At 44.0% G+C, this 25864-nt stretch overlaps 1 protein-coding gene across 1 annotated transcript in view; it reads left to right on the forward strand.

Moving 5' to 3' along the window:
* auts2a (activator of transcription and developmental regulator AUTS2 a) overlaps positions 1–25864 on the forward strand; it is a 298958-nt gene that overhangs the window by 115784 nt on the left and 157310 nt on the right. Inside the window, exon 4 of the mRNA XM_053442311.1 lies at positions 19112–19213. Coding sequence (XP_053298286.1) covers positions 19112–19213 — 102 coding nt within the window. The remainder of the gene's footprint in view (positions 1–19111; positions 19214–25864) is intronic.

Genomic DNA, 25864 nt, shown 5'->3' on the forward strand with positions numbered 1-25864 from the left:
CACAAGTGATGGAATGACAGAGAGAGGGACGGAGCGAGATGAGGAGAAAGAGCTGTCATCTCTGGATCTTGTCCCTTCGGTCGGTGGGATTGACAAGCTGTCAGCCCGGCCAGCTCGTACTCAGTGGAACAAAGAGGAGACGAGGCAGAGCTTTCACTTTCCCCAGCCATCTGGCTCTCTCCTCCTCTCTCTCTGCCTCTATCTGGCTCTCTTCAGTACACTCAGATACAATTCAACACATAAGCAGAGAGGCCGTTGAAGACTATTACAGTGGGTGCAAATGCAGGGAGTCTATACTCACTGCAACTGGAGTTTCATCGGTCAGTACCGTGAGGGTGGAGGTCAGTCAAGAGATTAATTTCAGACCAAAGCGGTTTGAGGTGTTGCTGCTTTAGTTTACAAGGGGAGGAGATGATTTGGATTCAGCAGTGGCATCTTTTCTACCGTCTAACAAACAGAAAATATCATTCATAATGTTAATAAAGGAAATGTCGCTGTTTTCTAGTAAGATAATTTTATCGTGTCCACCATGTTCAATCATTAGTCCCAAAATTACAGCATCTTCTTTTTGGTATTTAGGTGTATTCTGTACTTAATAGATTATTTTGATTTAAAGATGTGATAGCTTCTGAATTTCTGTTCATGGGCTTTTTGATTAAATTTGTGCCACCACTAATCTGCGTCAGAGATCCCTTAGAAAAAGAGTGTGCATGAATTAAGAAGATTGTCTGTGATTAGATCTTTATGTTTAGAAAGCTAAAGTTACCTCATTGTTGCATGTTAATGGGGCATTGTGGATGAACCTGTAGCTGCACCAAGTAGAAACAACAATAGGTTTGGTGGGTTCTTGTGCATTAATTCAACAAGTTGCCTAGAATATGTTCATCTCTTAAAATCCATTTTTATTCCATTCATGAATGATGAAAAAACGAAATCCCTGAATCCCCATAAAAACTAAGACCCGACATTGCATATTGAGATGGTGAAAGTGCAAAATTGGGATTGGTTGTGAAAAGACTTTCACGTAAGAGTTCTGGATTTAGTCACAAACACACCAAAGCTAGTTAAAATGTTCAATTCCACCAGCTTTGGTCTAAGGCAGGAGTGAGCCAGCAACATTCACAAAAAAATATCTATATGCACTGTTTGTGCATTGTTATATGAACGTGTTTGTGTCTGCGTGTGAGGAGCTGATATTTTATGCACTGTCTCCAGGCTATGAAGCCCTAATTTCACAGCTCCCCAGAGACCAGTTAACCCCTCATTTCCTCCCCAGAGCATCCAGTGGACCACAGCCGTAGTTTGTGTCTGTGTGTGTATATATGTGTGTGTGTGTGTGTGTGTGTGTGTGTGTGTGTCTATCTATCCTTGCTGGACCAGACTTTCTCTACAGTAGTTGGGCGCTCTGATAGCCTCCATTCATTATTCAGTTCTACTCCAGCTGCACTACACCCCCAAGCAGCACAGAAATGAAACAAGGTTATGAATTGGCATGAAATGTGCCTCAGCGGATCAAGTGATGGGGGAGGGTGGGGTGGAGGTTTCAGAGACGGGGGAGGTATGGGCCTTTATCTGCGCGCCATCTTTTATTAATTGCCCTGGTGCTTGGATTGCGAGTTTCTCCATAATCATTAATGCATGCACGGAATAACGTATTTACATGTTCTCATGCATTATGCATGGGCAGGGAGGAGGCTACAGTGTTGTGAAGGACCCTCTGCCCACAGGTCCTGTATTTTCTTTGTGTGTGTGTGTGTGTGTGTGTGTGTGTGTGTGTGAGTGTGTGTGTGTATGAGCTGATTTTGCATTCAGCCAGGCTGTAAAATTCACTCGCTACCAGAACCCTGTGAGCTTACAGAAACGCAATGGAGTATCAGACAACAAACAACATTTCCAGTGCTTAAACACAGGCCGCTGAGGGGTTCGACTGTCTGACACAGCCTGACAGAGCCTGACAGGTCTGGGTGTCTGTAACCAGAACGGTTCGCATAAGGAGGACGGGTTCTAACTGTAGTGATGCTTTTAGTTTCCCTCCTTACTAATTTCCTCATCCGTATTGCTTCCCTGGTCACATGAGCTCTGTGGACGTGTGGATGTTTGTCCTGTAATGATGGACAGTCACTGGAAAGTCAAAATCCTATTGGTGGTCTGCAAAAAGAAGAAGTCTGAGTGAAGCTTCTTTGTTTGTGTTGCTTAATACGTGGGCATGATCCCTCTCCTGCAGGTTGCTGATTGATCAAGTGAAAGCACACAGGTCCGCACTGGCCTACTCACCTCCAGGAGTGATCGATTACTGGCTCAGTCACATCCGGAGTTCTTGTATTTCCAGAGCACTTTTTTATGTATTTCCTTGTTCTACCCCTCTTACCTCCATTATCATAAGTACAAACTCAGCAGAAGGCCCTGATATCGATCAGCGGCTGGCCCCGCTGCTCCCTTCCACTGGCTGTGACTGAGTCATTTTTTGTGCTGATTGCTGTGAGTTGTAATTGTATGAGATAAATGCTGGTGTGGTTATAGTCGTTGTGCTGCCCACTGCCGTACATCAGAACCGAGCCTGCTGGATAATTGGAATTGATTTAGATACAAATTAATTAATCACACTCTTAAATCTCTGCTTCTTACTGCAGCCTTACACTGTTAGCTGTCTCTGTGCTTAAGAGAGAGTGTGTGTGTGTGTGTGTGTGTGTGTGTGTGCGTGTGCGTGTGCGTGTGTGTGTTTGTGTGCGTGCGTGCGTGTGTGTCTTCAGGGTTTTTAGAGGGCAGAAAAAAGGAAACATTTACTGAAATTAACAGAGCTGCATTAAACCACCAACATCTATCTAATCAATTTCTAAATGAACTCTTATCAACACAAATTTGTTCCACTGAACAAATGAAACCAGCAGAACAGAATCCCGATATGAGAATCAATATCTGATTGTTCAGAACAATTAAGTCTGATTTCGTTTAGATAAAGAAACAGATTTTTCTTGAGGGATTCTCACAACAGAATGATCAGAAGCATGCGTTGTAACTGGAACAAATGGAGTTAGCATTTACAAGGTTTTACAGATACTAGGTTTCCTGTTGAACTATATTAATTCGAAATAGAAATGATAAGGGTTATGGATCGTTGTTTTGTTTTTATGGAGTGTAAAGCTTTAAAGGTCCCTTAGGTAAGAATCTGTCCGTTCCATGTTGAAAATGCTACTTGAACATTCAGTTCAATTTGTAGAACCAGTACTTCCACTGTGAGGACACTGGGACTTTGAGCTTTGCAATAGTTGACATTTGTCTCAAATCGTACAATACAAATACAAAAATATTCAAAATGATGTTAGCAGTGTCGACCGCAGAGGAATTTCAAATTCTGCTTTTTGTGCCTAATGAAGCCTCTTGACAAACATGCCTTGAATGTAAATAAAACATGGTGCATTTGTGTATGTGTGAGTTGTAGCAGTTGTTGCTGTGTTGTGACTGTGCGGGTGCCTCCTTGAATAGCCACTCTGTGTGCACTGCTGCTGGAAGCTCAGACAAGGAGAAAACCGCCGCTGTTGTTGTTCTCCTCAGGTTTATTTATCCTGAAGAGCGTTGGGCTGTGTTGTTGCACGTGCGCTCTCCTCTCCTCCTTCACAGCGCTGGAGAAAACAAAGGCATCATCGCTCTTGCAAGCCATGATTGCAGTCATTAGGATGCACAGGCGCTCCCGGTGTGACGGGGCCTCTCCTCGAGGGGATTCAGCTTGCAAAGTGCCGCCGCTTGCCTGTTTTTAATAACAATCATCTAAAATCGCAGCAATTAGCCTGCAGCTACAAGGAGATGGAGAGCAGGAAGATGTGGAGAGAGAGGGGGGGGGGCTACAAGCTCAGATTCAGTGAACCTTTCGAATGTCAGCTCCTCTTTCACATGGAAAATTCAAGAGGGCCTTTGTGCTCATCAATTATTAGCAATGAAAGTTAAAAAGACCCATTGTGTATTTTTAATCAGAATTATATGGGGAATCTTTGAACTGATTCCCAGTCGTGCCCGGGGCTACAAGCGGAGGTAGTCTCAGCCCCCCCACACATCCCCTCAGCACCGGGTGTGCAGCTCAGCGCTGTGTTACTGCTGCGGAGGCCAGACAAACAGCTCCAACCAGAGGAGCTGCTGCAGTTACAGATGAGTGGTTGGGCGAGAGCTGACTCCTCAAGATGTAGGTGTGAGCAAACAGAGGTTTCTATGGTTTCTGCAATCATAGGATATGATGTGAGCGTAGATTAACATTTCAATCGAGTCGTCAAACAAGATGTGAAGTAATAAACCTTTAATTTAGAGTGTGTTGTTTGGAGTGATGTCTTTGATGCACTGTGACTTTGCCTGAAGCTAAACTGGATGCACCATGTGGCAGAGCTTAATTTACTGCCAACCAAATTCAACTCTAAAAATGCATAATTTAACATTTCTCCTTAATTCTTATTTTTACAGTTTCATATCCAGATTCAATATATACATATGGATTGATTCTTTATAGTCATTATTTTTAAGTTATTATTATTATAAATTATTATAATAATTCTAGTGTATGTGTTTCTCTCCAGTCATTGCCGCTGTCCTTAACCCACTCCTCCTCCTGATGATGTGTTGTCATGTAGCACCACCCACAGGTCAACAGGAGGTTGACATGCTGGCGTGCTGCAGGTTTCAGTGAAGACAGTCTGACTGAGGCAGCAGCGGCAGCTCTGGTTGTGGTTTGAAAATAAACTCTCAAAGCTCAAAACAAAGCAGAGAAATTCTCAGTCACGAACAGAGAGAGAAGTGCCCGACTCATTGTTCCCTCTTGTGGGACGGGGAAAGAAAGTGCAGCATACGCGGGAGAACCAGGCGCTCTCTCTCTCTCTCTCAGAATCAGTCTTTGTTCAGGCGGTGCTAAATTATTTACCCGTGTGTTTAAAAGACAGCTCGGGGGAATTTCGACATTAGCTGTTTGGGGCTTGCACACAAAGTCTTCTCTTCCTTTCATGAAGTGCAGTGCACACTACTTTTTTACGATCATAAATGAAAAGTTATCAGGACAAAAACGATGAAAAAAAGGCTTGATAAAAAGAATTGTTGGAACATTGCTTCAGTGGCTGCTTGTTTCAGTATTGTTCTCTTGCTCACGTTGTGCTCTCCTGTGAGCCTGCAGGCAAGTAAAAGCACTTCTCACTCAAACCTTTTCTGCTTCTCTTCTCTGTCTTAAAAATAAGCCTTGTATAATTCTCATTTGCATCCGCCGATGCGTCTCCATCATTAAAAATACAAGTACCTGTACATTGTTTGAAAATGTGATGCTCCCAGAGGTTAGAGGCAAACCTAGCTGGTTGTTTTCTTAACTTAATTAATTCTATTGAAATTGAACTTTTTGTATTCAAAGCTATTTCAGGAATGAGATGATTAGAGGGGCGCAAATCCATCAGGAATCATTTATTATGGCTAAATAGTTCACAGCCTTGTCCGAGTGTTATTTTGTGCTCGTGCTCTGATTATGTGGAGAGCTCAGTGATGTGCCGACTGAGAGAATTTTCAGGGTTTTGGGTAATTGTTTCATTGTTTTGTCTTTCTCAGAGTCTGACAGGTAGAAACAGTAGATTACCGTACAATGTTACATCACAGGTATCACGGAGGCAGGTCAGCAACTGAGTCGCCCTGACAAAAATATTAGTTGACCCCAACTAAATTCCAAACTCTTATCAGTGAAACGCTGCAGCACTCTGATAGACACTGATAGACCAGGACTTGTGATGCAGGTTATCCCCCTCTTTATTGCTCACAAACCACAATTATGTGAGAGCCGCCGCTTTGGCCTGTTCTTTTGGCAGGATAATTGATTGTGGCTGAGGAATATGTGTGCAGCAGCCAGCAACAGCAAATCTCCACTGATGAGCCTGTGATCCCTTGTTCCCGTTTTTGTTTATGCAGTTCTCATGCCTCTGTAGTTCAAAGCCATTTGACACAAAAGCTGTCACAGTGGAAAGCCGCAGAAATGCAAAGTATTACTCCCGCATTAGTTCCTTCGGTATCTCTTTGATTAGACCTCACTGTATTCCTCGGCTGTTTATATAAGGTCATCATCTCTCACTAGCCTGTTTGAAATGATTACGCCAGTTTGGTTCCAGAAAATGCCTGAAGTTTAAAGCAATAAACCTCAGGCTGAGAACCCAATTTTCCCCAAAAAACCTCAGACATCCACAGGCACACTCCCTCTCCTGCAGAGCCTGCCTTTTAAATTGTGTTTTATTCACTTTTTTTGTGTCCTTTCCACTAAAATTGATACACTCGAGGGTTACAGAAATAATTTTCGGTGTTTCCTCAGGGGGTGAGGGAAAGCGGCACTCTCTATTTTTTTATGCTGCAGCATGACCAGGGTGAACACAAAAGGGAGGCAAACGGCTCAGTATCAGCCGTGATTTCCTGAATAGCCCAGTGGGAGCGCGGGAAGTCGCGGTGCGTGCAGCAGATCGGCATCGCCCTGAAACAGCAGCCACGCTGTGAGGGAGATGGCTTTTCTCTGCGACAGTCAGACTGTAAGCCACGGGTCTGCAAATGAAACAGGCAGAGGAGGGACGCAGCCTTTGCAGATTGAGGGCCCCTGTTCCCTTCTGCTGCTGTGGCCAGGCGGAGGGGAAAAGGCAGAAATGGATAAACAGACAAAGAGCTGCAGATAATTCTGTTGAAAATACAAGGGGGAGTATTTCCCGCTGTTTGTGAATTCATCAAGCCTCATGCTAGGGCACTAGTGATTTCTAAATATATGCAGCTCATCTGATGTAGATGTGTAAACTGTGTGTAGGGTTATGGATGGCTGTGCAGACAGATTGTTTGCTCTGGGTTCTCTCTGGTCCTGGTGGGTGGGATCTGCCAGCTCCATCTTACGTTGTTTTCAACATGTCCTTTATTGAGTTCCCAATTACAATGCTGGTCCTCCTCTCCCGGTCTCACTGCTGCTGCTGAATTGACCTTGCGTTTTTGCGAGAGAGCGCTGTTGTGTATTCAGGCCAGCAGGCCTGTTAGGCAGGCAGACAGTGAGGCAGACTTCTCTCAGGCCCTGCTCCTGCAAGACCCTGCTTAACAGGCATCAGACTTTCACACTTAATACTTAGGAGGGGAGAGGGGGCTTAGCTCTTAGCTCTCATTGCAGCTGACATTGTATCAGGCAGCCAGACAAGGCCAGACTGCTGCAGCCTTATTAGCCGTGTCTGGATTGGCCTTCCCTCAGTCTGACACTAATGTTCAATGAGAGAGGTTACTTTGGAATTTAATGGAATGATTAGAAATGAGCTGCACGGTGTATGTGGACAGCAGTCTCCTGCTGCTATTTTCCCTGAGCTCATCTGTCTGTCTGAGCGGCGGAGGAAGGGGCACAGAGGAAACACTTGCAGTAGGTGGAGCTCTTGTGTCGGATTTTGATGTTGGAGCTTGATTCACATGCTCATGAAGGACGTGGCAGCTGCCTGTGTGTGTTTGTGTGCGTTTCCGTGCATGAATATGTGTGCATGCGTGTGTCTGTGAGCGCATCTCTCTGTATGTGCCTTCCCTTTCAGATGGCATTCATACAAAATGCAGAGATAGCGCATAACTAGAGATGTACAAGTTCTTTGAATACACACGTAAAGCGGATTTTCACTGTAGAGCTAATTGACAGCTCTTGATGGGTGGTTCAACTCTGCCAACTGTTGGTGTTTACATTACATCTGATTAGAAATAGTAATGGGGCTTAGGTTTCCGCTGGTAATAGTTTATGTGAACGCACTGTGTTTTCTCTCCGCAACCGCACTCCTCCTTTCTCCCGCCGCTCTCTATCACCTGTGTGCACTGGAACAAATGTGAACGTCTCCTCACAACTCCCCCCTGCTATATCTGTTTTCCCTCCCTCTCTCCCCCCCTCCCACTCTCCCTATCTCTCTCTCTTTCTTCCCCCCTTGCGCCACCTCCTCCCCGCAATCTACCGCAGGCCCTCCATCTCTCCGTCCTGTCAGCCTGCTTTTTCATTTGGCTTGTTGCTACAGGGGTTCGATGCTGGCAGATTACAACTCGGCAGCCAGTCATTTTCGATTTATCAGAGCCCCCCCCCCCTCCCTCTGTGCCCCCACCCCCGTCTGCCACACTCGCTACCCCTCGCCAGTATCAATCCAGAGACATAGCAATTCCTCATCGCCTCGCCACCCAACACACCTCCCCTGTTCCCTCCCGCCTTCCATATCTTCCTCTTTCCATCAGCGCAGAAAATTTAGCTCACAAGCCCCGAGACAAAAAAAAAAGAAATATTGTTGCAATGGAAGCATTTCAGTTAGAGAGACAGCTAGAGCTGTATTATTACTTAGGCCTCTGTCACTGGTGATGACCCAGGAGACTGGAGAATATCGATCGTGTGTCACTCAAGGCATTCAGCGGATTGCATTGACAAAGCTTGTCGGGGGCCTTTAATAGCAAGGTTAGCAGCCTTGGCTGGGACCCAGGAGAAAACTCTAACTGTGCCTTATTTCATGGTGGCTTTTAACCATTCCCTGGGTCCAGAGAGTGGATTGATAACAGTAAGGAAGTCATTTTACTCTCATAATTGCCTTCCTGTGGTTGACATTTGTGGCGCTCCGCGCCTGTAAAAGTGCCTCTCCAAGAACTGGAGAAAGAGGACCAGCATTGTCTGCCTGCTTTTGTCACAGAAAATGGGTTGAGTCCAACGAAGATGTGATAAACTAAACAAACATGGTGCAGGAAAAATGAGGGGAAAAAGGAAGGGAAAAAAATCAGAAGGAGTGTGCAAGTGTGATTTATTGGTTAAAGGAAGTCCATTACTCAGTAGAGGAAATCCAGACCAAAAAACAAACAGAGTGAGGGCATGGTTCGCAAAGAGGGTCATGGAGTAATTCTTTTGCCCTGCCAAGATTGCTGATAGCTGCTGAAAACTCTCATTGCGATCTCACTGTAATTCTCCACATGAAAAGGAGCACGGAACCACCTAAACAGTCTCTTTAAGCCAAGTGAAGTGGAACTAGGCTGAAATATAACAGGTCCCCTGTGTGTTGTAATTTGCCTTACGCGCGTGGGGAAACTGTATCTACAAGAAACGCAGTGATCGCTGTGTGCTGTGAGGTCTTGTGTGGCAGATCACTACTCTCAGTGCTGCGTAGGCCTCAATCATAAACCTAGAGCATTTGACTTCTTAAGTTTCCAAAGGAAAATCTGTGTTTATTTTCCATGGCCCTACATTATGAAAGGTTTATCACTGAGCTCAGGCTTTGGTTAAACCACTGGGCTACCAGTACACTCCACTGTTGCACAGACACTTTTCAAAGAACAACCTAAATTTCCAAAGCTGTTCCAACTTTTTAACTGGCACTGCCTGGTTGAGGCAATTCGATAGTTGTTATCTAATTGGGAAAATGTCGAATAAGTAAGTGTAGCAAGTACTTTGCTAAATATTGCTCTATGCACCTCAATTCACACATCAGAATATGGATGTTAAGTAGTTTAGTAAAGGTTGTGTTTATTTTAATTATATTATAATGTCTATAATCCTATATTCCCTCCAAATTCAAAAAAACATTTTCTCCTTCCTCTTCCACAAAGAGGGACACTGATCATTCAGAGGGAGAATTGTGAATGTTGTTGTTTTTGCTTACTTCCTTTTTAGAAAACCTATAATAAATGTTGAGACATTAAAATTGTTTTTCATTGAATTGCCATCGCTGATTGTACCATTTAAGTGCGTGTGTCACCTTTACAGATGTGACTTCTGGCCGGCTTTGTTGTTTTAATGGGGAGGAAATCCATTACAGCACCTGTGCTACTCAAGAATCCATCTCAGTGCTGTAAAATAATGATAAAGTACATGGAAAGAACAAACAGTATGGTAAGAGTACGGGCCTAGCAGCCCATTATGGGCACACTCACGCTGCCTTTTTACGACCAGTCAGATGAAAGGGAATCAGGTATACAGCAGTGCAGTTTCACTATAATGTTAATGGCCACTGTTCTGTTATCATCCTGGCTTGATGCACCATCTTGCATCAGAAAAGTACAGTGTGTTGTGTTGTGCATTACACTTGAGTTATTTCCTGTTTCTGTAGTTGTGATTATTTCAATTACAATCATGTTGTTTGGCTGTATTTCTGTTGCCATTGGCTTTTTGTTGTGTCCCATTACCAGTCTGTTAAAGCAGCCAGAGCAGATGTTTGCTGACCTGCTTGTCACGATGCAGGCAAACTCAGGCTGCTATTAATACAGTGGGACCATAGCACTGCCTTGTTTTATGACTTGATAACGACAGATATGAATTTCAAAAGGGTGGCTAAATGAGGACATTTACTGCAGGGATTAGTGATAACAGCGCGAGCCGCAGGCAGGCACCCTGGGTCAGCCAAATAGGAAATGTATATCCTGCCATCAGATTTTATAGCCCCCTCTAATCCCCCCAACAGCAGTGCAGATGGAGCCAAACGCAGGTAAGGCGAGACGCTATCATTCTTGTTGGTTTATACCAGCATGTAAGCCCCAGAATGGAGCTTGATAGGCAGGGCTACTTACTCAGCGGGCGGCAATATCCACCTGCTGACCATACATCAGCTCCTGAACCTGTGACCTTCATTTTAACAGCTGCTGGGTTATTGGATACTTTAATTGGATGAGAACTTGCTGCAGATGTGCAAACAGTTGATCACAGAGGGCTTGGATTTATGAGCACTGGCATTAACTGGTAAGGTCATTCATATGAGTAAATGATTTGTTTTTCAAAATAAAAGGAAAGGTTTTGAGCTCATCTCACGTTTAAATGTTAACGTTTGTCGGCTTTGTGATTCAGTAAGTCCAGCCTGTGTCCTTTGCACTAATGCATGTAAACTCGCAGCCATGAGTGTTGTTAGTGTAGGTGTAAATTAATTACATTTGCATGTTTATTGAGTGACCATCTCTCAAGGATTTGAATGGAATATCTTATAATTAATGTACAATATTTGCTCCCCCTTTATTCCATGCATTCCAGTCAAGAGCTCTTTCACACTTCAAGGTTTAGCTTAATGACACAGTTTTGACCATTTAGATTGTGCCTCTTGTGTCTTGGCCACAGCGCTCTACCAGTTGAAGTGTTTGCATCTTCTCCATCCTTCCAAAAGCCTCTGGTTGTACCAGGGCTGGACTGGCCACTTTCCAGGTGGGCCAAAGTTCCTTTTGGGCCGATGCATTTTTTCTGTCTGGGCGGCCCATGTTTTTTTTCTTAATTGACCCTGGGCTGATCTAATCACATCTTTAAACACCTCCCCCTTGGGCCCTGTGCCGGCGTCATTCACAGCACAGAGAGGAGGAGAGGGAGCGAGATGAGGGAGGGCATGTAGAGCAGTAAGAAGAAGTTATGGACTGGCGGCCTGGCTCAACGATATGTCATGAGAGATCACAGGCATCCTTTTTGATTGGCTGAGTTGACAGTTTTTCCAGTGCTGCTATTATCTGGAAGACACTGATCATTTGATCGATACTTTATCATATAAACTCCCTCACATACATAAGATGCCCTCGCTAGGTTTTTAAGGATTCATTTAAGACAGGGGATTTAGCTGGATGGACAGGGGGGGGGGGGGGGGGGGGGTAATCATAGGCATTGAAAGCACTTATGGTAATTATAGATGCAAAATAAAGTGTTTTTTAGTTTTGAAAGGCCTCTCTCTCTCTCTCTCTCTCTCTATCTCTCTCTCTCTCTCTCTCTCTCGCTCTCTCAGAGCGATGCAAGCTCAGTGTTGTCTGACCTTCGCAACTCTACAACAGTTATCTCAGAGGATGTGTCAGACATGTTGCATTAATTCTATCACTCAATAGAATAAAACAAATTCACATTCAATCAGACCGCATCTTGTTTCTTTTACCCCACAGTTGAATCCTAAATCTAACCCGGTCCACCTCGGTATGTGCAACTGCATCTTCTACAGCTCATGGAAGGCATATTATTAGCTCTGTTTCACTTTATAGGTGTTGCTTCCCCACTATTGGGAATATAAGGCTGCTACACTTACAAGGAACACATTCATTGTCATTACTTAAATAATATAACTATTCAAACAAGCTGGTAACCATCATGCAACCCATCATTTAGTGGTACGATTGCTTTGTGGCGGGGCTGTTTGGATAGATTGGGCCTGTCTAGGCCAAAATGCCAGTGCCGATTTGTTGTCCCAGTCCAGACCTGGGTTGTACATATCGCAGCACCGTATGTCACAGCCAGAACTGTGCTACTATTCCTGTAACATAAAAAAAAGCCCTCTTTCCATAAACTCTAAGCGTTTGTCTATCATATTACCACCACACGTGAGCCGCACACAAGGATTGACCCAGTGTTAAGTGTCTGCGCTAAATTTCATTGCCTCCATCTACTGGAAGGCCTGCCAATATACTGGCAGTGAATTCCTGGAGGAAAATAAATGGCAATAAAAAAGAGAAATGATAGCCTCTGCAAGCCGATAGGAGAGGGCTTTCTCTCTGCTGTCTTTTTTCCATTCCACTCTTTATTGAAGTTGTCTAGCTCGGGGAGCTGTGATTTGGCACACTGGTGGTAGCTTTAGTTGGATGGGTCTCAGAAAGCCAATACTAAAGTAACGACTCAGTAGCACAGATTGAAGGGATTGGGAAATCATATAATTAATTGCACACCGATGTGTTTGATGAGAAGGTATGAGGTGATGAGTGCTCAACTGGGCAGTTAGAAGTCTTACCCCCCCCTCCCACACACACACACACACACACACACACACCACCACCACCACAGTGTCCTCTTGGTCTGAGCTCAGCCTGCTGTACAAGGAGAGTCCTGGAGATCAGGGAATTGTTCGTAAAGTGGGTAGGAAGGTTATTTTACTGCCACACAGGGCTACTACTACAAGATGTTCTGATATGATCTGAGAGGGTAGAGGTCTCCCACTGCTCTTATGAGGTAGATAGCTCATTGCACCCCCCACCCCCAACCCACACACACACTTTTTCTCCACTTGCTCAGTTCATTATTAAATCTGGGAATTGTCCCCATAACTCAATCCTCCAGACTCAAGCATTATATGACCATTTGTGAGCAGGGAGAAGGGTGATTGCGACGTAGGGCAGTGGATGGATGTTAAAAGCATATTGATTCGTCTGTAATGTCGTCATAGATCCGAGATTTATGGCAATATATAAATGCAGTAACAAGCGCTAGTAGCCTCCAGCCTCTGGTAGAGGAAATGGAGTCTTTAGTATGACTGATGAGATCAAGACAGTGCTCTCAACCAGGTTTACCCCCACCCACCCACCCACCCACCTTGAGCCTCCATTTCCCACTCCTCCTCATCATCCACCTCTAAGGATACTCTCAGCCTTTGGCTGCTATGACTAGTCCTCAGTGGCTCCGTAGCTTTGCTTTGGCTGCACATTCCAGCACAGAGGCTAGAAAAGCCTTCCTCTGTGGCCTGAGACTGCCCAAAGTGGGTGCATCTGTCCTCACTGATCTCTCCCCTGCAAGAACAATGATGTCTGACAAGTTCGCTAGAGATCACTGCCACACAGTGATGCTGGCCAATTGAAAGGAAATGGAGCTTCACCATGGTTACATACCTATGTAATAATAAAAACCGCTTCACTGGCTGACACTGACATCTTAACCAGACGCAAACACTATACTTTGGAATAAACATGCCAAGAATTTTCATTATGTAATGTAGTCACAGTGATGAAAGAACAGACGACATCCAGGCTACAGAGATACAAAGAGGTATTAAGGTTTATTTTCATAATACACACCTGTGACCTCTTTGCCCCACATCGAGCTAAACAGTAAACATTCTGGTGCAATGGAAGCCCAGCGCTGATGTTCAGTGACAGGCTGTGAGGGAGGGTGGCAGAGGGGGTTATGGGTGACGAGAAGGCCAGGCGGGCTGCTGTCTGTGGCAGTTACAGCAGCTGGGCCTCAGAGCCAAGCACAGGGTCAGAGCCAGGCCACACTGGTGGGCTCTCCCACATAGCCACTGTCAGATAGATGACGTAGGGTCTGTCCAAAGCCCTCTCTCTCGGGCCCTGAGGAACCCCCAGACCTGCTTTTTTTACTTGACAGTCTCTTCAGATAAAGCCGGCTGCCCGCTAAACAGGCCCAACAGTTTCCAACTGCTGTTGTCGACCAGCCCAGGGTGGTTTTACTTGATAGGCTCACTGTGAGGCCTCTGGGATGTAGAAATTGGCAGTGACATAATTAGCGATGCTTAAAGTGGTCTAATGTTTGGTAATGGAGTCACCGAAGGCTATTCAAGAGTGTCTGTATTAAGTTGACGGAAATTCTTCAAGTTGTTCATTTTAACTGCTGAGACTTGAAACTCTCTAGCACTTTAATAGCCCTGGTATATATAGACCTCTGAAGGTAGCATAAAGAAGATGTTCAAAGTGTAGTCAGTGGAAACCAAGGGCATTTGACAGAGCCGCAGGAAATAGACAATTTATTATCAGTAACACAGCCTAGGTAGTGGATTATCCATAAAACTTTCACGGTTCTCCCCCAGTGGCAAGCAGCCATAAAACTTCCCAAATGAGGGACTTGTTAATTTACTTGTTAAAGCAAATTAAAAATTTATAAGCGCTTTTAGGTAAATGAGATCCTCTTTCATTGCTGCCCTGGTGGGATTCTCTCTGCCAGATCCTGAGAGGACAGGTTAGCTGTTCTGAAAGCCACAGACGCACAATAAAAGCTGTTAAATTGTTCCAGGTTTTTATTACCGCTGAGCTCCGCAGCTGCTGTTGTGCGTAACTAAGGGAAACCAGGAGCTGATGGCTACAGAATCCTTCTGAGGCTAGTACAGAAAACTGAGGCCAGTTCGCTCTCCATCTTTCTATTCTTTTTTTTTGTAGGATGAGGGATGAGTGTTGGGAGTGGAGTTGCTGGGCCAGGCTGCTTGTGCATGGCTCTGTTTAAAAAGGCCTTTGTGGTTAGAAATGTTAGCAGGCCTACTTTTGTGCTTGATTGCGTTGAGTCTGTCGAGCAGCCCTTGAGAATAGGTCAGTGCACTTGTAAAATTCCACTATGGTGATGGTGAGCATTTTTCAGGAAGTGAGAAAATAATTGAATTTAATGTAGAAGACAATGTTGTAATAGCCGTTTTAATGGAGGGGAACAGTGTTAGATTTGATGCATTATCATTTACACTCCGATCAAGGAATGTAGTCACAATTTTATCAAATATTATTACTACCACTAACGCTGAAGGGACAACATTCTATATCGATTTTTTTCTTCTTTAATTAAATCTTCTCTATTGTGAAAACTAGCATCTTGTGCCTCAGTAGAAAGACAAGAATTTATGAATAGTATTTCTTGTGTTGCAACTCCAATAATGGTGCTGGAATGCTGCAAAGAGACATATTTGACCTTGGACAGAGATGAAAGGCAAGGTTCAAGAGCTACTCCTCGTGTACTGTATGTTACAATTAAATGAATCAGAGTGTGGACAGTGTAAACAGTGAATAGGTTCACACAAACAGATAATTTGCTTGGATATTATCAATTTAAAGAGAGTTAGCCATCTTCTCTGTTTATCAATAAATTAATTTGTATACCATCTGTTATACAGGTTAGTATTCTTTGCAGATGACTGATGTTAGCCAGTAATAAGACTGAACAAGAGTACACTGTTATAGAGTAAATAGTAGATTCAATTAACTACATTGGGAAGACAAAAACAACTTTTGTACAGATTTGCAGATGTCTTTGATTAACCACTGCCCTTATACTGGTCTGTTTGTGAACCCTTAGCTTGGGCTCTCTGATCATACATCTGTCCTCTAAAAATAATGTGATTTATTACTGATTATTTTGTAATCTCTTTCTTAATAGACCAAAGCATATGTCTGAATTTTGAAAAAGACTTGAAGCTGATCAGTGATAGTACGAGTGCAATCACAATTGAACTACTGAGTATTGCAGAGATAGCATTACGATCAAGTGAAAACAGATTAACGCTGCTCTCAGACCTCCGGCCAGCCCAAAAGTAATTACTCAGGATAATGTTCGAATTAGCTCATGTGAGAAACACAGCAGGAGATTCACCTCAGGATTTACCGCAATCCTCAGTGAAACCTGACAAACGCAATATGGCAAAATAACATAGAGGACATCAACAAACATGTTAATAGAGTTTTTGGTAATAAAGGCCGACGCTAGTGTCAATGTCCTGTAAATAAAAACACATGATCTTAACAGAAGAGGTAATACGCTACGTATTACCTCTACTGAATGCTCCAAAGATTCCTGTGTGATTCCAACAGTAATCTGATCAGTTGTCACGACTGAACTGTCCAAACAAAGTGCAACAGTTACAGTTTGAATTGTTGCTGGTAACTTAAGCACTAGTGTATTTTTTGTTTTTTAAAAGAATGATTTATAGCAAATGTTGAATGTTTTCTCATTCTCACAGGCTGAACCGTTTCAGCTGCCCTCTTCCACAGCATCACTCTGACTGCAGATTGGAAACAGTTGTTGGTTCAGTAAATTCAGACTTGTAAGAGAGACGAGGAAGAGGAGAAAAAAAATCCCCTAACACAGAACAGATTGCAGGAAAACAAGACCTCACTGTGTGGAAATGAATGTCAGATGCACTTACTGGTAGTTTAAATCTTTCATTAGATGCTAATGTCTCGCTGTGTCTTTAAATGTTGTGAAATTAGCCTCTGGAATATTAAGAGCATGTGGTTGTTATCTTCCTACAGGGCCAGTTCTTAGCCAGACTGTGCAGATACAGTGAGGTCATTAAGTGAATGCATCTGTTTGCCTCAACCTGCATCTTAATTAATGTCTGCATGTTATTGCATCAGTACAACACACTGCGCACACGTGTCATTTGCCCTCTTAGATTCCAATGCACTGGTGTTCATTACAGCAAATAAAACTGAAGCTTTTTGTTTAAAAGGCTATAAAAACACAGAGAATGACTCACCACTGCAACAAATGGGAGTGATCAGATCAGCACCATTATAGAGGAGGTCACAGCGACGGCCAAGGCACCCAAAAACATGGGCTTCCCATTTGGATTTATCTTCAGACGGCAGGACATTAAATTTCAACCTCACTTTTCGGTGGCTCCGACTACCAGCATTCCCTCCATTTGCTTAAGAAATACATTAATCACATCATAAAAAGAAATGAATCCATCATCTGAGCCTCGGAAACTGAGAGCGGATAAAAAAAAAGAGGCAATTCTCTGAAGTAATTTAAAGGAGCTCAGGGGGAAATTAAAGGGAACAAGCTGAGGGATACATTTTCAAATAGCTGTGTAATCAGGTCCCAAGCTATGTAATAGCCCTGAAAGATGAACCGCTCTTTATTGCAATGTCTTTATTAGACATGTTCTTCAGACATTACACACAGTTAAATGTGAGCAAGAATTCGGATTTCATGGAGTATGTTCCCCCTGATAAGCCAGAATACAGACGCTGTGATTATGCGGTTTCACCGCAGCAGAATCAGTTTGATATCACGTAGATTAATAACAGACAAATCTCTATATCTGTCCCACACTTGCTGGGTGATAATCTTTGTAAGCTCACCATATATTGGTTTGGTTCTGGCTGGTGGAGATTTGGTGCAGTGAAGTCTGCATGCACATCATTGTGTATGCACATTCATACATGCATGAGTATGCTGGCGTGCACTGACCGGTGTTGTCAGCAGGGGCACTGGCTGGTTGATAAATATTATAGGTCAACATGTTTTGATGCAGGCGCCACAGAGCAGGGCGTAAATAGCATCCCTTGCCCTTTCTTCAAGGATCAGTTCACAGGCCACTCTGGATGAGATACTATTCCCCCTTTTCTCTCTAAAAATATGTAAACTCCCCTCAGACAAACTGGCATTTACAAGAGAAAGAGAGAAAATATGCTCTGGTTGTAGGAATAAAATGTGTTGGAGGTAATTAGTGCTATCACAGTGCAGGGCATTGGTGTGCATGTGCCACATTTGGCTGGTGTGTCCTCTCCCCCTACCTTGTCTCAGCGCCGCGTGACTACATAGACATACAGTCACGCACATACACACTAACACAATATACAGGCACGTGCATAGACTCAGTCGAAAGGGCCCATCGGGCATTCCCAGAGCTCATACTCTCTTATCACGTTCAGCACTCTGGCGAATCCGTCCGCCTTCCACCCATCATGCAATTCTCCCAAGGAATAAGATTCCTTTCACACCGCTAATGGCTACAGAAGAGGAACATTTTAATTTGAATTATCTGCTCAACTCAAGGGTTCATCTGGTATTCCCCAGCCTTGTGCCCTTTCATCGCTCTAAATGATGGCCGATACCTGAAAGGAGAATACTGAAGGGGAGGTTTAAAAAAAAAAAAAAACACACTGTAGCCATGTGCCCTCCCTTTAGAATAGGAGAGAGCGAGAGGGGGAAAGGAAAGTGCCATCATCTAAGTCCGAGTTCTTTGTATGTGCAGCACCACGCTCTGCTCTTCCTATTAGGTGGCAGGGCAGCCGTTTACTGCACTGTCCCATAAAGGCAGCTTTTTATGTGCTTTGAAATGAAACCTGCAGCTTTCGTCTGGTCTGGGAGGAGCAGCATGGGAGCTTCCGAGGACATCAATTACACACGCGGACGGGGAGGATAGACCCCATCTCCTTCCACTCAGCGCTGCACTCTTTTTATTGTTCTCCAGATTCTGACTCAGATGCTCACGAATTGGCACGTCCCACTCTTTATACGTGTCTTTTAGCTGCATCTCGAACAAAGAGTCTAGGGGATGACATTTGCTGAGCTCCTGCTGCCTCAGCATGTGGTGTCTGCTTGGAGAGGATAGTGGCTCCATTTGAAGGCTCTGGTGGGGTCTTTGTCCCTGTTCTATGTTTCCTGGGCTGTGAGGAGTTTCATACTGCGAGATCAGATGGCGTCTGTCATTGGCAAGCAGAGTCATTGGCGCTGAGTAGACTCAGAAACATGACAGATTTACAGAGACGGCGCTGAAGCTCCTGCCAGGAGAAATCGGTATTCGTGAACCGATTTCTCCGGGATGCCTCTCCGAGGCAGCTCTATCCGAGCGGAGCTCTAAACTGCTGTGTTAACAGTTTTATCAACACTTTATTGACTGTTTGTCTCCTTGTGTGTTGTTTTCTGCAGCTGAAGCCGGGCCCGAACAACTGTAAAGGCAGCGACAGTGAGAGTGTGAGCGGAGAATCCAAGCCTTCATTCAGGAGCAGCTCCAGAGACAGGCTGACGGATGTGAGTACATTTACAAACAGGCTCCCAGCTTCAGGGGTACCTCATTCAACACCTGATCATAGTCTGTCATCCCCTACAAATCATTCATGATAATCAGAACTTGAGGTCATCAGATTATGAGTCATAGATTCCATTTTGTATTTCAAGTAATTAGCGGATGGGTTCAGCATTTCATGGACAGACCCCAAAAAAACATCCCCCATGATGATTTTTTGTTTATGAAGTCTGAAAGGTGAGTCCTATACAAAGCTGAATTCACAACCAAGTAACTTACAAACATTTGTGATTTGTCAAGATTCAGAGAGGAGGTATTAATATTGATGCAGGAAATATAATAAGTAAAATGAATCGTCTTAAATAATTAGTTGGATCGCTTCTGAGCATTTTTTTTTTAATTCTGCTGTTGTTCCTTAATTCGGGAGTCATTTTGTGTGTAGGACACATCGACAAAAGGTACGTTTTTCATGTGATCAAATGAATTTGGTCAAGACCTCCCTTGGTCTTAAACGTATAACAATCAGTCTAAGCAGAGCACTTAGTGGTAAATCTTCAACATCTTAAGTGGCTCTTGGAGTTCTTCATGTGAAGAGCGCTATTTGCATCCTACACACACTCTCTCTCTCTGTCTCTCAATGTTGTTTTCTTTTTTAATGAATGATACAAGAAAGGCTTGACTTGCCCCGCTCCTCATTCCTTGTGGAGCTGAAGGCGAGCACTAACTGACAGAAGAAAGAGCGGCTATGTGTCCCTGCGCCCTTTGACAATATTTCAAGATGTAAAGCGATCAGGCTCTAGGGACCTCGCTGCCAGACACCCACCCCTGCTCTCTGATTTGTGTGGAGAATCCACGGCGATGCGATCAGATATCTGGCCATAATTAAAGCTGTCAGCTGGGAGGCGAGCTAGTCTTTGAAAAAGACATGGCCGAACAACTGAAGCAAAACTGATTCTGCGTGTAGCTTTACGATGCTTGACCGGGCATGAAATGAAATAAGTAATTTGATGTTGACAACAGAAACTGAAATGATACTCGCTGTATTCTGACAGACTGCACTCTGGTGACTGTGCAGCGGCTCACCAGGGCAAATTTGGCTCAGACAATGGAAAACCTATGGATGACTTATAAGCTTAACTGTGATTCATTGTGATTCACAATAAAGGCCTTTGATATTTAATAAATATTCCTACCACAACACAATAAGCAACAACCCATAATTGAAAAAAATGATTTATGCTTGATCACAGATAGGTTTTATCGTTTTGAAGTAAACATTTTCCTTCTGTTATTCAGTTTTCTTTTTTCCATATGCCTCCATATCATACTTATTCCTAATAACTGCATTGATTACCATGAGGTGATTGGCACAGCGATCTTTGACTGTGATTTTAATAAAGCAAATGCATTTGGGTGCTACATTTACACAATCGTCATTATTAAAGGGAAAAGCAAGAATCCATTTCAAATACTGTGTGTTACTATTGTAATGTGTTGGAGGAGCTGGTGCTTTATATCATTCAGATAATCACCGTTGGAAATTTTATTGGCAACAATGTAATCTGACTTGGCCTCGTTGGACCACCACTTACCTCCATTTAGTACACATGGGTGTGATGATGTGTACTTTGACTCATAACACACTAATGAAATATGTCTTGACAGTTACATCATCTTCTGCCCTCATTACTGAGTCACTTCCATGTTCCTAACACGGACACTCTCACCATAGCTTTACTTTCAGCTTATTTAATGTGAATACTGTCGTGCTATAAAATAATTCAGCAACTGTCTGTGTTGACTTCATTTCATTTGAAAATCTATCTTAGATCTATAATTGCTTTTGAAAATGTCAGTATTCACAAGCAAAATGCACTTCCCCCCTCTCCTGACTTGTTCTGAGGAAGCATCTTTGTCCCTCCCTGTAATAACTTCCACCTGAGCTGTCATTTCAGCCACTCAGTACACTCTGGAGAAGAGGGAGACACAGCCCCGGTTGCCCCTGCTATGTCTGGTCAAGACACCCCACAGGAGACTCGGCGTGTCTTCTGGCAGATGGGCAGCGCAAAGAGAGACTTTTAGACCCCCATGTCAGTTATGATGGTCAAACTGTGTCAGGCTTCATCTTCAGTCCCCACAGGTTTCAGAACAAGTCGCCTCCAGTCATGCTGTAAAAACCCACTTCACAAGCTGCAAGAGGTACAAGGCAAAGCTCTTGTAGCACAGCTCTGCTCCCTAGACTGAAACACAGAGGAAAAGGAAAATGATGGGGAACATATTCCATTTTACATAGTTTAGTTCGCCGCCGAGATTCTTTGGGATTTGTTTATTTTCTTCTGGTTATACAGGAAATCACAGCATATATTCTGTAAAATAGTATTTTTATAGTTGAAGGCAGATGGCAGAGTATGTCCAGGTGCCTGTGGTGTATTCTATATCCACGGCAGTCCATGTTCTTGTTTTACTGAAATGTTAAAACTATGTTGGTTGCCACATTGCACAATGCGACTCGACTTCTAATGGGGTTCAGCTACACAGAGATGCTCCCTCGCAGCGCAAAAACAAAGAGGAGGCATCTAAGTCACTCGTTAGTTCCAGGGAGCAGTGTGAGACAGGAGCTAGCCTTGACCCCAACTGTTCATTAGACCAACAGTTGGCTAATGGTATTTGCTGTAGCACTACCTTCCCCTCATAGAGCGACTGCGGCCCAATGAAGCAGATGAACTGAGTTTGCCGACCTGGCACTGGCTGGCGGCGAGATGGAGGCCAGAGGAGGTCAGGCCTGGCAGCCTCCTATTCTCCCGCTCTCCTTCCCTCCTCACTCCATCCTGCCAGCTCATTAAGGCCTACAAATGGCACATCAGCTCGCCTGTGTCTGCTTCAACCCCAAACCCTCGCTAAATTGGCAGGCTTAGCTGTATTTGCTCTGAAGCACCGGGTTCCCTTTTGGGTTTGTTTGAAGCTGACATGGCAGCCACCCCCCCACACACACACACATCCCCCCCACCACACCCCACCCCTTCGGTCTGGGTGGCAGGCATTCAGGCAGGCTGCAGTCGTGAGCAGAGGGAGTCTGCTGGATCAGGGAGGGCAGGGAGCTCGGGATGATTCACTCCCGTTTAGTCTCTGCGGCAAGGGGTGAAATGCCATCATTACCCGGCTGCCTATCAAATAAATTGGCAATTACGGGCCTGGGATTGCGAGTAAACAGCGTGTTACTCCTTTTTTCCGTCCAAGGCTCTTGATGAGAGGCGGGTGCAATAGAAAGAAGCTCCGAAGTAGTGGGTCAGAGCCGGCCAGTTGGTGTTAGCCAGCCTGATGAGAGGCACAAGAGGACGACGTAATGAATGCACCCCTACATTTCTGTTGCCATTGTTATGGTCAGCACAAGCTTCCTGTTGTGTCCTGCTTCTAACTGTAACACTGACAAAAATTCTGCCTGTAAAATCCAAACGCATATGATGCTATATCATGTTATTGATATCAATTTTATATAGTATGTGGTGTGGAATCCCTGCTGCAACATGGCCTAATGATTTGTGTCTTGGCCAGGGGTGGGCTGTAACACTATTATTTATACTAGCGCTTTATTGGTGTTACTCCAGACAATTTTTCATGCTGGTTTTTCCGACTGAAATAAAAAATGTGAAAATTGCGGGTTCCTGAAATCCATACTCGTGTGTCCTGGCTCCTCGCACGAGAAGGTTTTCTTGCGGTGAAAGTCTTTGAAAGTTGTTTTGTAATGAAACATCTGGAAGTGATACTGTTTAAAGTCAAGCACATCGTCTACCCATGCTTTTGAAGCGGTTTCAGCCCAAACACAGCTAAAGTCTCTCTAATGGCTAGTAAGGCTGAACTCAGTTATTACTGGCTTTCCGATGAAAACATGACAGCCCTGCTCAGAATCCTGTGTGCATGCGGTGAAACCATTTCAAATACTCAAATTACTGCTTTTGGAAACTGATTAATGTCATGAGGAATATTTGTTGTGGTACAGATCTCTATTATGATTAGATTTGCTGGAGCATACCAAGACTGCACATAATGTTTTGTCCTTGACCTTGGAGTACAATCTTTTCCGTAAGCTTCTTGTCTGAGCTGAATCACGCTGTCCACGCCAACTGCTTATGTAATGTGACCAGAGCTGGTCTGCATTACACTACGCCCATCCCACCTCCTCAGTACATTCTCCAATTATTTCCTGACACTCTGATGTAAATGAGGTCACAGTCCCCCTACATGTCCAGATATGCTGGCCAATTTGCTTCGACACAGAACTTGTAATTGCTTGCATCAATTATCCGTCTCTTTCTCTCTCTGCTTCTCAATAATTTGAAATGTTTCCTATTAGAGACAAGCATTTAGATATGGCAGTAGGAATGTTGTACCTATAATTAGCTCATTATCACGGGATCGTACTCTTTGCTGAGGCCCCAGTGTGTCACATAGTGACAATGTGAATAAGCAGCAGATGCTGTGCAGGGATAACCTGACAGTGCTTTTGGCTGTGTTCTGGCTTCTCAGCAGTGATGTAAATAAGTCACTGGTCAGGGCAGATTACAGACATATACATTATAAATAATATACAGTATTACTGTTTTGTATTATGTCCATTTATTCAAACAGACGAGATAAGTCTTGAGTGATAAAAGCCAGCATGGTCCCCGGATAATCAGGACATTTGTCTTTACCTTTAACATATAAAGAACGCAACAAGAGATTCTCTGATCAGACGTAAAACCAAGGTTTGAGCCTAAAAGTCCACTACCGCAAGTGGCGATGGTACCGCTAGCATCGCCACTTGCGGTAGTCACATGAGCATGCAAGGTTTGTGCGATGTTTTGTGTGCTTGAGGGTACGTGAACATGTCTCTGAGGAGGCTAACAGAGGACATGTAGGCTCAAAACATGGTGTAAATGACGCCGTTTGAGTCAAATGTGAATGTCGGGGCTTGCGGACACTTGGAAGACACCACACGAGTAGTATGGAGGCATGTTATGTTTATTTATTTGTATTATTATGTCTGAAGAAGAGGATTCGGCTGGAACTCTGTTTACCCCTGAGACTCCTAAAGTGTTTTGTGGACTCATACACTTCCCCCACCCCTCCAGCGGCATAGTGTTGAGTAGATAATGAGTGAAGTTAAATTTTTTAGTTGAACTATGCCTTTAATATCTAAGGATCGTCCAATGCTGTGATAAAATAAGAAATTACCTAATGCACAAGGTTTGGACAAGATGACTCATTTTTTGATTGATGCCATCTAGGGTTTTTGTTAATTCATAATGAACACCTGGAACAGATTGTGGAACATTTTTGCCCCACTGTATTTCTTTCTCTCTAAAACCTGTGTGCTGGTGAAGGGATCGTGTCCCCAATCAGAGCTTTCCACCTTATTTTCATGATTCTTTATGCCAGTTTGTATCACTGTCTCCACAGCCTACTTGCCAATTGACGATCGAGACACAAGATCACTTGAACTGCCTTACACCTTTGACTCTAAATCAACCTGATGAATGGGCCGTGTCCCAGGAAGTATCCAGACATTCTCATTACCACCCCTGGCACTCCAAATCAAGCCTCCTTTTCTCTCCTCTCCCTCTCTTTTATTTCTCTTCCCTATTTTCTCTCTCATCGCCTGCAGTAAAATTGTCAGAAACAGATTGTGACACTTTGTGACATGGCAGTCGGGCAAAATTATGCAGCGCCTCCATCACCCTGCCAGTGCCCCAACAGCCGGATGTCCGTCAGGGGCCTGCGAGAGGTCCCGCTGCACGGCGTGTCTCTCTGCAAGTGCTAGGGGCACGCCTGCATCCCTACCTACGTTCACAAGCGTTTAACTCAGACTTGGCTGCTACAACTGTGCATGTCTATATAATTAGAATTAGGGAAGCACAGTGTGATCGTGTGCGGTAACCTTAGTACAACCCTCACGTTGATAAAACATTGCTCTAATTTATTGCTGCTAATTATTCACCGCACCTTGAGGCCTTCAACACAAAAAAAAACATGCAGAATCAGAAGAACATGACCTTTACTGTTGTTACCAGATACCCAACAAAATAAGGCTCTTTAATTGCTGAAATTGATACAGAGTGAGGGTGGTGTGATAAATATTGTTCAGGCTGATGCTGACTGAGCGCTGTGGATGATAAATCTATTCTCATGGAAGATTAATGGACTGGAGGAGTGGTGTTGAATGTCATTGTTGAAGGTTGAAAGTATTGAGCGCCTGAATCCTATCCATATGTTTTCAGGAATGACATAAATAGGCCCAGCCGGAATCCATTTTGACTTATCAAGCTTAAACCAGTGCCAGAGCCACGTAGCCCTTGCCAAGTATTCAGGCTCTGAGGCTTACACTGAAATTGGCCATGGCCATGCGCTACCACCCTATTTTTGCGTTTGCCATGCGTCCCACAGCTCTTGGCTACATATTACTTCCGCATTCCCTGTAACCCGACCCTGTTGCCCCAATATTTGATGTCATACCAGGCCCTGGCGAGGGAAGCTCTCCTCTCTTTGTTCCAGCCTTTTCAGTTCGGGAGCTGTTCCGGTGGGGTAAGTTGAATAAGTGGAGCCCGGAGGAATCTCTACAAAGGTCTCACTCTGATTGGATGCATGCAGAGCCCAAGGAGAGAATGTCGGTTGCCATA

Source organism: Pleuronectes platessa, chromosome 15 (genome assembly GCF_947347685.1).
Source record: "Pleuronectes platessa chromosome 15, fPlePla1.1, whole genome shotgun sequence".
NCBI lineage: Eukaryota > Metazoa > Chordata > Actinopteri > Pleuronectiformes > Pleuronectidae > Pleuronectes > Pleuronectes platessa.